The sequence below is a fragment of the Microcebus murinus genome, chromosome 19 (genome assembly GCF_040939455.1).
Source record: "Microcebus murinus isolate Inina chromosome 19, M.murinus_Inina_mat1.0, whole genome shotgun sequence".
NCBI lineage: Eukaryota > Metazoa > Chordata > Mammalia > Primates > Cheirogaleidae > Microcebus > Microcebus murinus.
Genome location: NC_134122.1, coordinates 45,715,821 through 45,733,013, shown reverse-complemented (window position 1 = coordinate 45,733,013; position 17,193 = coordinate 45,715,821). Strand labels below are relative to the sequence as shown.

Sequence of the window (17,193 nt, the reverse complement as noted above, 5' to 3'; positions counted from 1 at the left end):
CCTGCAGTGGGGGAGGAGGGGCTACTTCCATTTCCCATTCCAACAAGTGAGAAAGGAGGTTTCAAGAGAACCATCAGGTGAGCTTGCCTTCTGTCTCCCAAAGTAGGGTAGCATAAGGCCTGGTATGAGAAGTGTAGATAGACAGAAAGTGACAAAAAGAGACATGTGTTTCTTATATGGGCTACTCAGGAAGGAGCTACCCTGCCCCACCTGAAATCTTCCTAACAAGACTGTATGAAATGGTCATGCAATTCTAAGGTGGATGGGAGCCACAAGATGCACTAGGTTTGTGGGAATAACTTTAAACTGGGTGGGAAAAGAGTCATTTCCAGGCACTGGAACACTAAGAGGGCTAAGCTTGATCAACACCTAAGTGCATGCAGGAATAACCTTCATCGGGCATGGGAGGGCAGATGGGAGGGGGAAGGAGGGGAAGAGTATATACATACATAATGAGTGCGATGTGTGCACTATCTGGAGGATAGACATGCTTGAAGCTCTGACTCAGGGTGGGGGGCAAGGGCAGTATACGTAACTTAAACATTTGTACCCCCATAATGTGTTGAAATGAATAAAAAAAAGAGGGCTAAGCTCACTCCCTCAATAGAGAAGGAATACAATAGGCCACACCAGCAGGATAGCTCCATGGTGCAATCTGGGATTTTACATGCCCTCCCACAGCTGCAGCCAACCTTGAGAAAGCCTCAGGCAAACTAGGAGGAAAAGGAGAAAGAGAAGAACACTGTGGAGGAGAGAGTAGAGAAGCCCAGATAGTGGTCCTTCCAGGTCCAGATGGGACTCTGCCTCCACCCTGCCCCTGAGCCTTTGTAGCATAAAATCAGGGCGAAGGCTGAGGAGAAGTTTTAAATTGGATAAGAGTTAACTCTACTACCCACTCATGTATTGATGGGCACTTGGGCTGTTTCTACATCTTTGCGAGTGTGAATTGTGCCGCTATAAACATTTTGAAATAAAAAAAAAAAATTTAAATAAAATAAGCATGACGTTAATGATGAGCTTTTATTCATAGTATTAATATTTATCAGTAAATATGACACTAAGACAAGCTTCTTGAAAATACATTTCACTAAATGCAATGTGGTAACTTGGACTGGATCCTGGAATAAAAAAGACACCTTAATGGGAAAACTTGTAAAATCAGAATAACGCCTGTAATTTAGTTAATAGGATGTGGCAATGTTAATTTCTTATTTTTGACAAATGTACCATGGTTATATAAAAATGTCTACATTAGGGAAAGCTGAGTGAATCACATATACAATTCTTGGTACTATCTCTGAAATTTTCTGAATATCTAAAATTGTTCCAAAATAAAATACATATTTATTAAAATCTATACTTCAAAAACTATTATATAAAAAATTCATATCAACAAGAGAAACTAAAATGAACAGAGCACAAGAAGCCATACGATTTCTCTGATATCCTTTGAAGATTGATTTAGAAATCTGCATTCTATAACAACACTTAATAAAGAGTTTTGCACAAACTTAAGAAGAGCTCAATGGATGCTTCTAGCTTTAGATAAGTTCAGGAATCTAACTTATTTTAGGAACCAAGAAATGCCCACTCTTGCCTAAAAAAGCATTTAAATTTCGTTTGGAATACAGAAACCATTTTATTAACTGTTTCTACAAAATTCACTGGCTTGCTAACGTCATCAGTCAATCTTATTTTTTAATCAGGACAGTACACACGAATGTTGTTTTGCTGAATGTCATTCTAGGCATGGAGGAGAACACTAAGACAATCATGGAAGCCAGGGGAGACGAGGAAATGGGAATATGAATGGACCAAAAGTGACTTAAGCTTTCACTTTTATTTGATTTTAAAGAAAAGTTATTAGATTCATCAAGTGTGATTTTTTCAACTTGGAATGCTGACATGAAAATCCTCTTCCTCACCCAGGGATAAAACGATACAAACAGCAGGCTCCTTCCAAGGCCCTGACTGCAGAGGAGAGAGCGAGTCTGGAAGACATGCTCCCACCTCTGCAGTACTGGATGCCTGGTCAGCTTCGCTTGGCCAGGAGTCATTCATTCACACCTGAAACTACGCTAGGCTCTGGGCATGTAATCCGCTGTTGTTTTATTTATTTAGCCTTTCTTCTGCCCACAAGATTATGTTTGGTCTAACAAAGCCAATGGTAAGTTTGTTCCTCCTGTTTTATCCTTACATAGTGACTGATTCAGGGTGACACTGGCCACTGAGACAGAAGACAGAAAGGAAAGAGGACTAACTGGCCTGTTAGGAAACAGTAAAGTTTTTCTGGTTGAAAATAAACCATAATTTTATAAAATCTTCAAAAAATATGAGGCTAAGACTAGAAGTTTAGCCTAAAGAGAATATAAAACAAATGAATATTTAATAAAAGAAATATTCTCCACGGTATTTGGAATTTTATCTATAATACACACACACATACACATACATCCCTCCCCCCAATAATGAGGTTTTTAAACACTATTCTCTTTCGTATTAAGTTTCTATGAAACTTCTTCCTGACTTTTTCTGAAATACTATAAAGAGTGGTTTAATGTTCTGTCCTCTCTCCTGCCTTTGCTTTCTCTCTCCCTGACTTCCTGAATATTTATTGAGTACTTAATATACTAACATATTATTATATATTATTATATAATATACTGGAGATAAACAGAGCCAACATCATGGTTCATGCCTCTGAGGAATTAATGATATCTCACCCAGCCACATGGCAAAGCAGTTTCATTCCATATAAATTTAAATCTCAACCTAATATTTTAATTGTGGTCATTGGTGAAGAAACAATGAAATGAGTCAACAAGAGGTGTGAAAAATACTTCAGGCATTTTGTATTTTTCTATGGAATTCAATGCTAACCAGTGGACTTTTTTTTACTTCTTATTCTTCAAATAGCAGAAGAGTTGAAATATTTACCTGAATATACTCTGTGAGAGTGTTAAAGACTTGTTTTGCTACTTGGATAGCTTTCGAGAAATTCCGTTGTCCTTGTTCATCAATAACATCTTTCCCAGAGTAATACCAATAGAAGTCGCTAATTGATTCCTGGAAAATAGAGATATTATTAAGTTACATTCTAAAGCTATCACTGACTATCAAGTCAGAAAAGTATTTTATTTTTTGTTTATTAATTATTTTAGACAAGGTCTTGCTCTGTTGCCCAAGCTAGAGTGCAATAGTGTCATCATAGCTCACTGTGGCCTCAATCACCTAGGTAGGTGATTGAGGTGGAACTGCAGGCATACACCACCACACCTTGATAATTTTTTTTATTATTATTTTTTGTAGATATGGGGTCTTGCTATGTTGCTCAGTCTGGTCTTGAACTGCTGGCCTCAAGCAATCCTCCTACCATGGCCTCCCAAAGTGCTGGGATTACAAGTATGAGCTGTGCCCAGCTTTAGCAAAGTATTTTAAATAATAGATATGATAGCAAACAAAAATATCTGTGAAGTAAACACCATTCTTTGATGATTTTCCTAAATATACAATATGGCAACCCATTCCCTAGATACAAATAATAACTGAAGAGAAGACAAGAAGCAGAAAACTTAGCTTTAAAAATTAATTTCTGTCTCGGATGACTATCAACTTCATAAACATGAGGATTCGTTAAGACTAGAGCATATTTATCCACTGAGAAAATTTAGATATCTACCATGTAAGCAAAGAAATTAGATAAATCATGGAATAAAATTTTGGGGGGGTTACAGACATCTGGCCTCCTTTTTCTCCAACAAAGCCAACAACATTTCACCAGTGAGAACTCCGGGATGGCCCTTGCTTTTGTAGCTGCCCCTGAGGAAACTGGTTGGACTGCTTATAAATACCAACAAGATCTTGTCAGTAATCACCTACATTTTAAAGGAATTTAAGTTGGCTAAATGAAGAATACAATTTAACTCAGCATGTGAACTACCTTTGGGTTGAGACATGATTTTAAAAATCACAAGTATGTTTTCAGCAATACTTCTCGATGCTATTCACTTCAAAATGGACTTTTCTCTCCCTATTAAGCTTTAAGTAAAAAAATAATAATAAATTTGTGCTTTCGCATACTCAAAGATTAAAGAAGAAGCTGAAAGTCTGAATTTACAGTTTTTAAAATCCCAAGCCTGGCTTGTCTTGTAAATAAAATGAGGGAAATACGAGCTGTTTGGGGCTCTCATTATTTGAGAGGCCTACACTTTCAATTCAGTTTGACTAACATTTTGAATGTTAATATTAAGCTGAATTTTAAAAAATTAATGCAAATATTTGGACAGCCAAAACAATCACATTTTAAGCTATGAAATTTAAGTGTATGGTAGTATTTGGAAAGTTTTCTCTCCTACTCCAAAGAATGTTTCAAATATTCTTTGCCAGTTTATCAACTACAGAAGAAGGAGCAGAATATATAAGTGCTTTACAAGATAAAATGATTTTAAAATACCATCAAGCTAAAAAATAAAGGGAAAAAAATTTCCACTTATAGAAAGACAGTAATGAGGAAAGCAGAAGTCAGGATCAGCGGCAGAGAGAATGGTGGCGGTTCTGCTCTAAGAATTCCTGAAAGATTGTGATCAAAGACAAAAATATCTCAAAAAAATTGTTTAATCATAAACCCAAACACATGAAAACATGTCAGTTTAATAACTCTGCCATATTATTTTAACTAACTAGCCCCTTTACTTTGTTACTAATACAGAAGGCAATGTACCTGAACTCTCAGGAGGTAGTCCACAGTAGAGATGATTATGTTGACAGTTGTATTATTGCCAGTCTGAGTTCTCAAATAATTTTGGAAATCTATATAACAACAGAAAAAGTTATTAAAGCTCACACAAAAGTTTACAATGAGTTATTTTAATAACTCCAAAACAAATGATGTTGTCTACAGAAAAATCATTGTGGCTAAGGGGAGTGTTTTATCTGATAGCATGAAATAATTTATATTTTAATTATTCATTAATTATTTTGGATTACCTCCAAAACATATCTAGATGATCCACAGATATCAATATTCTAACCAATTTTTGTCTAAGATGTTGTTAACACCTGTTTCTTTATTCCTAGATCTAGAGCTCTGGGCATGTGAATGACTAAAAATGGTCACCATATGGGGGATACAGTAATGAGATTATTTATTCAGTAATTGTTTATTCCTCAGTATAGTGCAAGGTGTTGGGGAAACAATGAAAAAATTAAGATAGAGCTTCTGTCTTCACAGGTCCACAGTCTGGTGGAGAGCTAGCTATAAAAACAACCACTGGAAATACATTATGTTAGTAATACAATGAAGTATGTACACTTCCAAGGTAAAGAGACGTGTTAGAAAAGAAATGAAGCTATCTATGACTCTATAGGTATCTACCAAATCTAAATATTTTTTATATATCACTTGTCTTCTCTGACATAAGAATAATTGCTAAGATTCAAGCCAAATGCCTAGCCAAGGACTCTGAAAGCAGCAAAGCAATACATAAAATGGCCCAGCACCCAAAGCAGAGCAATGCTCTAGAACTCTTTGTTGACCCCAGGGATGAAGCATAATTAGAACTAATAGGCCCCTGTTGTTACCATCTTGAAAACATTTAGTCCTTGGTATCATCAGAAGGTCTGGGGACTCACAAACCTGAGTTGTGCCCCTCACAGAGTAGCTGAAGGAATCGGAAGAGGTCACAGGTGAACTCGTCGTCCTGCAGAACCTTCTCTCCTGCCGGAAGTGCAGAGGGATCAGACATTACCAAACACCCCAGCGGGCCCCTCCCCTTCTACCCCCACCTCTGTCCAGCTTGCATGTTGATCTAGCATTGTTCTGAACCAGAACAGTCACAAATCATAGCCACTTTTCTATCTGAAGCTCATAAGATCATGCACTTGGCAGATAGATGTACTTTTTCTTTGTAAGCAAAGAACATTTGAATTTTAAAACTCAGATTTCTCTCTGTTAAAAGTAGCAGCATGGGTTTGGCAACATTTCACAAACAACCTAAAGGCTTGGACTTGCTTTTTTTTTTTTTTTTTTTTCCTTGTTTTTGGGAAGGTATGTATAGACATAATCTCTGCATCTCTTCAAATGTTAAAGTTAAATTTGCTTTGTACCTGGAGTATGACCAAATGATTCCATGCAAAGCATTCAATGTATCCATAAAACAGGGCCAGGAGTTTCTCTTATTAAAAAAAATTAAAGAATTTTTGTGAAAACTGTAAATCACTAGAAAATATTTATTCACTTGTTTTAATTAGCTCTTTCATCCACTTGTCTACTGACTATATATATATATATATATATATATATATACATATAAAGAACAAAAGAGAGACTTCTGGAATCTGAAACAGAGACTTGACGGGTTGGAGCTTTACTTCCAGAAGAAGAACTAGTAAACATGCTTAATTCTAAATATCAAACCAAAAAAGACTTTGGTAGCTAAACCTAAGAAAGAAAAATGACAAGGGCATCTCCTAGTCATGGAAGCTAGTGTCTATCACCAAACACTAAAAAATAATTGTGGGGCAAGGATGAAGACCAAAAGGGCTCAGTTTACCTGTATTTCAGTTTAAATGTATCTTGATCACAATTTACTTTGAAAGCAAAAACACAACGAAGGAAACAAACACAAAACAGCACCACACAAATGAAAGTTGATTTTAAAAACATAAAGTGTCAGTGAAAAAAAAGTTATTTAATATTATGATCCTCTGCTCTGGAATTTAAATTTGTTTAGAAAGCAAAATGATAAAAAAAAAATGTAGCCAGTGAATGAATGTACTTATGTATTTACAAAAATATAATAACTTTTCACAGACTGGAAATACTTTGGGCTAAGAAAGAAAACTATGCAATGATCATGTGTTTACTTTAACTAAAATTATGAATGATCATAATGACAGAGAGCTGATGGACTTACCAGTCCGCAGTCTGTGACTTTCAAAGTGAGAGGCTTCACATAATGGTAAGGTTAGGAAGCAAAACCATTTTGAAAACTAATATAAACATTAAAAAAAGTACATAAAATCACTGTACTCGTTCCCTTTTAGCCCACAAGATTATGAAATTTGGTGACAAAGCTAAAAATCACCAAGTATACAAAAATCAGACCTGGCAAGTTTAAGTGTTCAAAGCACATTGTTTTAAATCTCCATTCATGGCTGATAAGTCCATTCCTCAGCGTTTAAACTCATGAAACGGCAGGAAAGAAAGGAAGAACTTTAGGCTAACAAATACACTAAACTCTCCTCATTGAGGAGACTTAGTATCATTTTCATGAGCCATTTTAATCAGAAGAGTCTTTTAAAATGAATATAAATCAAAATATTATGAGTTCATTATGTAGACTTATTGATTCTTTCCCTGCAAGCCCATATACAATGTTTTTTTCCCAAAAACTCAAATAAATAAACCATGTACATACTTTCAATGTTCATATATTCAGTGTGAAATAAATAACCCTTACTACAAAGTATTCAAGGAAGTTAACACTGACATGAATATTAGACAGTCTACCTATGTACCTAAAAATGCTTTGCACAATGCATGATTTATAACATAAGGTTTTGTTTATTGTTGGCATGCACAGTATTTTCTTGACTGCATATCAAAACACATACAAGTAACTCCACTTACATAAGGACACACTGCATATAGTAGAACAATGGGAAGAGAAGGGAGGTGAAGGGGGTGAGGGAGGGTACAGGGCAAGCCTTCATTTACCATCATGTGATACCAGGTATAAATGGGGATGCTATTGCTTAATGAACACATTCCTGTCTGATTAAAATGCTGCCATTGCCCATGCTGCAAATAAGTGGTACAGTAACAGAGACGGATGATGGCTTTATGTCTGCAGAAGGTACAGGATCAACAGTCTGTTTTGTGATGTATGCAAAAGAAATTCCATTGCAAAATGGAAACTAAGATTAATAATAACGAAATGGAGTAACATGTAGTTGAAAGTGCTCTTAGGTTCTTAAAACATTATTTGTAATTGCTGCATCAGGGCTCAATGTAAATATTGTGAAGGGCATTCTTTTGGTTTCATTTTTATAAGAGGATTAAGATTTCTAATACTGTAATAAAGGGAGAGCTATTTCAATATTGTTGCTGCTGCTGAGTTCATTCTTTGCACCTTAGTTTTCTCATCTATAAAGTGAGGCTAACATGTACCCTCTTGTCTATATCACTTGCTCTTCATAATCTGTTATCATTTTTCTAAATTGTGAAAAGGTTAATATATTAGGTGCAGGGGCAATAACACCATATAAAAATGGGAACAACATAACTAGCTGATGAAATATAGTTATTTAAATATATTTGTTAATTGCATTTATATTTTCTGAAAGCCATCTTGATTTTAATGGACCAAAATGTTCTCAAAATGATAAATTTTTGCTTGGCAATAATCTAGGTAGACTTTATATATTCAAGCTAACAGTGAAACAGTAAAGACTATTTTAGAGATCTAATAAAGTTAATACACTTTTATATTTTTTTTTTTTTTTTTTGAGACAGAGTCTCGCTTTGTTGTCCAGGCTAGATTGAGTGCCGTGGCGTCAGCCTAGCTCACAGCAACCTCAAACTCCTGGGCTCCAGTGATCCTCCTGCCTCAGCCTCCCGAGTAGCTGGGACTACAGGCATGCGCCACCATGCCCGGCTAATTTTATATATATATATATCAGTTGGCCAATTAATTTCTTTCTATTTATATTAGAGACGGGGTCTCGCTCTTGCTCAGGCTGGTTTTGAACTCCTGACCTTGAGCAATCCGCCCGCCTCGGCCTCCCAAGAGCTAGGATTACAGGCGTGAGCCACAGCGCCCGGCCATTAATACACTTTTAAAGGCTACTGTTCTACTCATAATTGGTTTATCCAACTGACAGAAAAGTATGTAAGGGTCTCCTTAAATTCAATGGAACAACTCTGTAGGAGTGTGTCTCGTGGTTACTTAGAATGTCCATGGACATAGCTTGAAGTTCTCAGCCTATTCTTCAGGCAAAGCTTAGTTTAATGGTTAGTGATTATTAATAAGTTATTAATAATTCATATTAATTATAATCAATTACTAATAGTTATTACTATATTATTAATAATAAAAATTCAATGAAGTTAGTAGAAAGTCTACCTAATATGCATTTAAAAATAATTGATTTAGGATAAATAGACTCCAAGACATTCTCTTTATTGTAAGGTCTTGTCAGGTCAATATCTATAATAGTGCAAAAATAAAAGGGTATATCATGAAGCATACGACAGGCCACATCAAAAAATTCCCTGTAGTCTATTGTTAATTGTTGCTCAAAAGAACCCCACTGCCATAGAGGAAATTGTTCTGATTACTGATCTTGAGAGGACTTAAATATCTATTTTGTATAATGCCAAAACTAAAGAATTAATCTTAAAGATATTTTTAAGTAGTGAAGGGTCAGGTGTTTTATTTCATATGGGTAATTTTAATATCACTGCTTAGATTGTTTAAATATGACTGTTGCTTTAATTATATCACAATTCAACTAACAAAAAATAAATTTTAAAAAAATGTATCTACAGTTAACATTTAATGAGTGACTTTAATGTGCTAGACATTGTGCTAGATGGATTACCTCATTTCTGATTTATTATAATCCTGTCAATTAGCTAAATGTAATCCCACTTTGTAGTTCCATAAACAACTCAGAAATTATTATAAGTCAACCAATGCCATACAGCTGTTGAACTTCAATGAACATGCACTAAGTGTCTCTGCTATGCCAGTCCCCTTGTGAGGTGAACACAGTCTCTAACCTGGAGAATTTTATAGTCTAATAGAAAAGACAGGTAGTAAACAGATAATTTCAGTATTATATGGTCTTTCTGAATCCAATATGCCATAGTTTCTAAATTTTGTAAAGTTAGCACCAGTAACTAATAAATCTTTGACTAACAATCATTATAGATACTATATGTTATGGCTATTATGAACTTGTTTTCATCAATTTTAGAATCAAAAGAAAACTATTTCTAGATATGTGACTTTAGTCATTTCACTGTTCTGAGCCTTAGTTTCATCCCTTTGTTATGGAGATTAACAATCTTCTGACCACTTTATTTCATAAGGCTGATGGGAAAACCAAAATGGTTCAGATAATTAAAAGTGCTCTGAAATCTGCAAAGTACAAAAGGAATAAAGGTAAAGTTCCAGTACTGTCAGGCCATAGGTCAAATAACCTAAACTTCTAAAACACAGAATTTCAGTACGTTGTGGGTATGACAATTACTTAATCTATAAATTCCACTGAGTGCATTTATTCTAATGGAGGTGACAAGCTGACAGCAGTGTGCACCATGCATTCCTATTTCAGATCCCATGACAACAGAAATGACCACTATGTGAAATAAATTAGGTTTGTCCCCAGGATAACAGAGTTAAAGTACATTCTGTTACTTAAACAAATTAAAGTCGCCGTGGAAGAAAAAAAAATCCTTCTGCTTTCAAATCTTTCTAAAAGATTGTTTCTCTTGCAGCCAGAACCTAAACCTCTCAGCTGTGATGATCCTCACAGAAATTCTTACTGTCCTTCATTCATTCCGTTCATCAACATGCTGACTGATGTCCCTGCCTTCAGACTGTGACACTCATCTTACACAATGCTGCCTCTGAGTCAGTTTTCAAAAGTACAATCCAATTATCTTACTCCCCTGGTAATTATGAAAAGTCTAGCCTGAAGAATTCCTTACAATCTATCAGTAGACATACCTCAGAGCTCCCCAACTGCTGTGAGGGAAATAATGCTGGTCACTATCTTTGGGGACTCAATCTCTACTTAGTACAGTAGCACTCCTGAGAAATGAGAGATCTGTGTACTTCAATGTTCGGATAGTCTACCAGAGCATTGTTTGAACAATGAATGTTAGGAACTTAATTCCAGGTGGTTAATTTAACACTATACATAATACCACTGTTCTCTGCCACATTTTGTACTTTAAACTTTGCACATGCTATTCCCTTCCGCTGGAATGTCTCTGCCTTCCTTAACTATGAGAGGGACTCCTACTTCCGGCCATATGTTCTTTTGTGACGCCTCCCCTGCCTACACACACAGACACCTTGGCAGTTAAGTATTTCCACTAAGTTCCTACATACACACAGAGCGTTGTTCTGAAGTTATTTGTTTACAAGTCTGTCTATACAATACTGGGCTCCTAAGTCACCTCCAATGCCTACCACCATCTAGCACATAATAGCCACTCCAGTTTAAATGAGTGTTTTAAAATTCAAAAACTGTGCAAGGATGTTAAGAAAACTTCTTTGGTGCCATAAACCAACAGCATTGGCTTTCCCTAAGAATGGCAGATTAATGTGGGCTAGACTAGACTATACTTGTAGGCAGACAGCTAATAAATAAACAATAAAAATAGCAACAAAAAGCAAGAGTAGCCAATATTCAAAGATCAATTTAATCCTTTTACTTACTTAATTAAAAATTAATCTTTGTTGCTTCAACATCACATAAATTTGATGAGGCCACTATAAATATAACAGTAAGAACCTCTGTGCAAGACATTATCAGATACAGATGAAAATTTGGGGAAGGTAAATTGGTAGTTAATATTTTACATAAAATTTTTAAAAACCGAAGAATTTCTAAGGCATCACATCAACTTCAAAGTTTCATCTTGCTTTCAAGAAGTCCAGGACCACCGCACAATGCTCAAAAATAAAGCGCGGTACCTTCTGTTCTAGTCCAAGAAGACTTTTGAAAGAAGGAAAATTGCACTTTCAAGCTCATAATGATTTGATAATGAGGTTAATGGTTCTGATAAAAAAAATTAAAAATCCAAGGATGGAATGAAGTTTTAAATACTCATTCAGGTTTTTGGTTTTGAACTTCATTATCTGATTAAAAGAAAACACATATGGATATACAATATACAGAGAGGATCATATCAAGCACATCACAATCTACCAAACACATGTGCTGAAGGATTTGCTGAAGGATCTTTTTCAAATTCTTTCTTTTTTTTTTTAAATAAGTGGTAGGTCCAGGCTTTTATAGAAATGGGGAAAATTTAGAAAGGAGGGACAAGGACCCAGGGCAAAACTTACATGACAATAACAGCAGTAGAAAAAGACATGTAAATAATTAGTCTGAAATCTATATACAAACCTTAAAGAAACACATAGTTCCTAATGGTATCTCAATACCAGATTAGGAACAGCATTTGTAACCATAAAAAGTTTAAAAGCAATTTTTAAACTTGAACCGTAAGTGCAAACATTGGCAATAGACTATCCCAGAAAAGAGCCAAGAACAATAAATAAGGGGCAAGAAATATACCTAAGGCAATGCTGGACATGACTTAAGCCCCTGCAGAATATGTAAAGATGGGAGGGAGGTGACCTGGCTCATGGAATCTATAACTTACACAGTGAGAGGCAACATGCCTGCATTTCAGTCTCAGCCCTGCCACTTAGCTGTGTGACCTTGGACAAGCTAAGTAACCTTCTTTCCCTTAGTCTCCTTATCTATAAAATCAAGGTAATAGCTACACCTCATTGAGAGTCTGTGGGTATCAAAAAAGCTCATGTGTTTAAGTTTATACATTTTTCATGACTATATAATCTATGGTCACATTATCATCATCAGAGATTTAGCCTGATAAAGGCAGTGGGTTAGGATGGAGATTTAGGTATGGCAGATTATTTTCTTCGTGCTAAGCCTATCCTATCTGAGACTCAAGCTTTGAAGCAATAATATCACTAAGAAATTCTGGCTTTTCAGCTTTTTCTATACCTTCTAAGATGTATGATTGATTTTTCCTCTCCTATGGGGGTATGGGTTTTTCTTAACTTTTATAGAATCTTAAAAGAATGGTCTCATAATAGAAATTTTTTAAAATATGCCAAAAGAGAATAAGTATAGGAGTTCTTAACACAATCTGGAAAATAGTATAGTATTAATAGAGCTAATGAGTTTCCCTTGTATATTCTCCTAATAGGTCTCTTGATTAAGGGAATAGTCTATATCCAGAAAGTACAATTTAATCTCAGAAGTATTATTGACATGCTAGGTACTATTTAAAACCTTATCACTTCTTTATTACCATTGCATAGACTGTCCTTCAGAGTGGAAAGTGCAACAATTTTTTTAAGAGATGGGGTCTTGCTTTGTTGTCCAGGTTGATCTTAAACTCTTGGCATCAAGTATTACTCCTACCTTAACCTCTCAAGGAACTGGGACTACAGTTGTGTACCACTGCCCCAGGCTAAAACCATCTTTTAGAAACTATTTTGAAATACTAATGCCATCTTTGTTATTATATTAGTTTGAAGAGTAAATAGTTGCTATTGTTTCTACTGCTCTTTGAATTTAGTCTCAAAAATAAAAATTAGTTTTTATGTTAAATGATTTTTGATCTGTGATATTTTCAAAACAATAGAAAAAAACTCTGCAGACCTCCCAATACTGGGAAGGCAATTGGCAGAGCACACTGGCCAAGAGGAGACTGAGCTCATCACATTTCACCTTGGATCTGTCACTGATTTCCCATGCACCACTCAGTGCAGCCATAAAGCCACGGTACATTCAAGACAGAAAGGCCACAAGGAGACTAGAACACACATTCTATGATTCATTCATTTACACAACAATTGCAAACACTGGGCCCACCAGAATTTTTTTTAAACGAACGAAACACAACGAAACAAATCAAAAAACGTACTCGAAATGCTTTTGCCCCTTCATAATCTAATCTATCAATAACTGTATATCCTCATAGAAAGAAAAAGAGAGGAAAGCTAGATATATAAATTTAAAAAATAATAGGATGCATAATGATGGAAATTAAATAATCTACTTGGACAGTCTATAAAAGAAAAAAATGCACAAAAATGGTCACTATCAAGTTTGTACACAAAGCTAACAACAAATAAAAGAGCAAATAAAGGAAAGACAGTTCATTTTTAATAATTACCACGCTCATGAGTGATGACTGAGGAAGGGAGGATAGTACATTTACAGTAGTCGAAAGGAAAAGGAAATGGGGAAAAAGAAAGAAGTTGAGATTTTGTTTTTGTTTTACTACTTGTAAGGAAATAAAATACAAGATGTGTTAATCAGTTTGGGTGATTATTTTTTGTGTGTGTTGAAAAAGAATGCACAAATTAAACCAACCTCATTTTGGGAGAGTTGTAAACAATTCTCACATCAGAATGGTCACTCTCACAAATTATTATTTTATTATTATTTATTTTTATTATTATAATTATTTCTGATTTGAGACTCAAAAATGTTGTTCCAGTCTATATCTGGCTGACAAAGGACAGGAGGCTGAGTGCAATAAACCCGTGTGGGTGCTATTCTCGTGTGGAAGCTGATATTACCAGTGACTAAGAATGATCAATGGAATTGTGTTTAAGCCCCTTGGAACATTAAGTAATAACTACAGGGAAAAAATGAAATTGGTTTCTAATTCTAAGATAGAGAAGTAGACTTCGGACCAAGAATTCATTCACTTTAGGCATTTTACAGTTAGAAAATGCTCAGGACTCCAAGAGATGTTCAAGGCAGGCAGGTATATGCCATGAGATTTACAGTGGCTCCAGCTTCTCCAGATGGGGCTGGAAAACCTAAGTAAGTGTAGGGTGGGGCTGGTGATTTTTCTTGAATGTCAGGCCTTCTCAACTTCAGGACAGAGCCTCAGAACTTTCTGAACACCAGGCTAGAAAAACTTAGTAAATTTATAGTGGTGCTTTTTTTCTGGAAGGTAGCTGACTCAATTAAGTAACCATGCGATCTATATATGAAGACTGGACCCATACATTCAAATGTCAAGCAGAAAATAAAATAACACAGGAGCCACATATTGGTAGCAACGTTAGAATGTACATAAATGATAAAATTTCAGATATGATAAGAAATAGGCAGTTCTTTTTCCTATTTTCAGGAACGAAAAAATACAGAAAGAGATTAGTTAATATTTCAGAAAGACAAGCAAAGACTACAAATGACCAATGGGAGAAAATTTATTTGTTAAAATAAGATTAGTCTAATAAAAGAATCAATGTTCTAAAACTACTAATTGACAAGATGACAAGTCCAAACCAGACAAAACAAACAAAAGCAGATAAACACATAAGGCCTCAGTAAAACCAAAATAGTTTAAAAATCAAATATAAAAGAATAAAAACAAATCAAAACAAAAATACTGAAGATAATTTTTTTTCTTAATAAACATTCCTAAAATGATGGGCAGCAATAGTTGTTTCTGCTTTAAATGTATTACATTCTAAACTTTCTAGTTGATATCAGAACCTATTTAGAGAGAGGGAAAAACTCTAAGTGTGTGTGAATTGTGACTTTTGTGCACATATAAATAATCAGGATTATTTAAGCACAAAAATTACTCTTTAATTTCTTTCATCAAACAATCTAGATTTGCAAAGACATATAGGTATGCGAGAGACAAGGATCACTGTGCTTAAAGGGGAGGAGATAATAGGAAGAGAAGTAGATTAAAGGATTAGTATCCTAAGCAGATACAAGTCTCCGAGTGCATGAGTTTGCTAAAGTGTCTAAAGAAAGTCAAACGTTCTCTAATTTAGTTTATCTATGTGTTTTATGATTTCACAGATAGTTTTCTAACAAAGGAACTCTATCCTTATTAGATTTTTATCCCTTATTAAAAACCCAACCATGGGAAAGCCTGCCCACAAGGGAGCTGGGACAAGAAGGGGTTAATGACTGACATGGAAGGTTGGTTTTTGGGTATGACCTGTGTGAGTGTCCAATTGTGATCTTCAAATGAGTCACATAAGCATTTCATCAATTTTAAAATAACTTTGTATCTCTCTGCCTGAAAAGTAATTGATAACTGACTCATTTCAGGGAAGAAGGGGGAACAAGTGACCCTTTTAATGTAAGTGATTAATACCTGATCCTTCCTCTGTCACCATTCCAAGTCCTTCAGCTTTGTTTTGTCGCTCAAATGCATTTAGGTCAAGGACACTGTGATAACAAGGAGAAAAACACTTAAGAGAACTAATAGAACATTTTCTTTGTTTAGGAGAGCAAATGTCTAAACACCATGTATCTTGAAATGTGAACCAAATGTTAGCATACCCTGAAAGCATATCTCAATTCAACGGTTACCAATCATATTTCCCTAGTGGCAGACTAGCCTCTCCCCAGGGCCTACACTGACATGATCCACGTGAAAGCCAAACATAAGGCATTCACAGGTTTCAACTTAAGAGAGTGCATTACAAAGTTAGCAGACATGCAAAAATATAATAAAACCATGTTTTTGCATTTGGAATAGCTTATTACAGTAAGTGCACATCAGGTTCCTTAGTCAAATGCTATCTGACCAATTTTAAATACTATAAAAAATAGAAAGCAATTATCAGAAATTAGTTGGTTAAGGATCATTTAGTCAGAAATAAATGAGAAATGGCCTACAAACTCCCAAATAAAATGAAACAGAATTTTGTTTTTTCTCTCTGTAAAGAGCAAACACAATTCCTTTTCAAGTATGCAGAAAACACATTAATTCTCCTTTAAAGTCCCTATTTAAACATGGGGAATACTATTTACACACGTTATTGAGTAAGCTAGTAACTAAGTAATTAAAACATTAGTAACACCCTAAAAACACGATAGAAAACAAGACATTGCATGTCATCTCACTTTTAAGCATCTTTAATCATTAAAAATTCTAAGTATAATTATTGTCAACAATGGAAAGCGAATACTTTAAAAACTACAACCACTGCGTAGAACCCAAGGAAGGAAGCATGTCCTTACCTACATGACTGCATCAGGCCAGCCAGGCTCTGAAAGAAGCCCACATCCTTTTTCTCCTTGAGGTAGTCGAGCATTTTCTATAGGAAATACAGAAACCACATGGGCACTGAACACAAATCTTGTTTCTTGTTAAATAAAGAAAAAAAAAAACCAAAAAAAAAACCAAAGCAGTCTTTCTATTTATAGAATAAAGATGAAAATATTCAGAGCATACAAATATGACCAATGTCATCTTTACCATGAAATAATCACAATCATGTCAAAGCAAGATAGTTGTACATTCTATGTGCAGCAGTAGGGAAAAAACAACAAACAAACATGTCTTGGAACAGGGAAATTGCTTTATAGGATACCACAAACACCATAAATATCAAGGGGAAATAGTGCTCTTAATTTTCTTCTGATGAA

At 35.1% G+C, this 17,193-nt stretch overlaps 1 protein-coding gene across 5 annotated transcripts in view; it reads right to left on the bottom strand.

Moving 5' to 3' along the window:
• Positions 1 to 17,193, bottom strand: part of RYR2 (ryanodine receptor 2) — a 644,030-nt gene that overhangs the window by 48,244 nt on the left and 578,593 nt on the right. For 3 of the 5 annotated variants that reach the window (XM_075995501.1, XM_075995502.1, XM_075995505.1), the window contains 6 exons: positions 16,786 to 16,862; positions 15,914 to 15,987; positions 6,915 to 6,947; positions 5,636 to 5,716; positions 4,721 to 4,809; positions 2,938 to 3,066 (listed from right to left, as the gene is read on the bottom strand). In XM_075995501.1, coding sequence (XP_075851616.1) covers positions 2,938 to 3,066; positions 4,721 to 4,809; positions 5,636 to 5,716; positions 6,915 to 6,947; positions 15,914 to 15,987; positions 16,786 to 16,862 — 483 coding nt within the window. The remainder of the gene's footprint in view (positions 1 to 2,937; positions 3,067 to 4,720; positions 4,810 to 5,635; positions 5,717 to 6,914; positions 6,948 to 15,913; positions 15,988 to 16,785; positions 16,863 to 17,193) is intronic. The other 2 variants (XM_075995503.1, XM_075995504.1) reach the window with 1 other exon arrangement.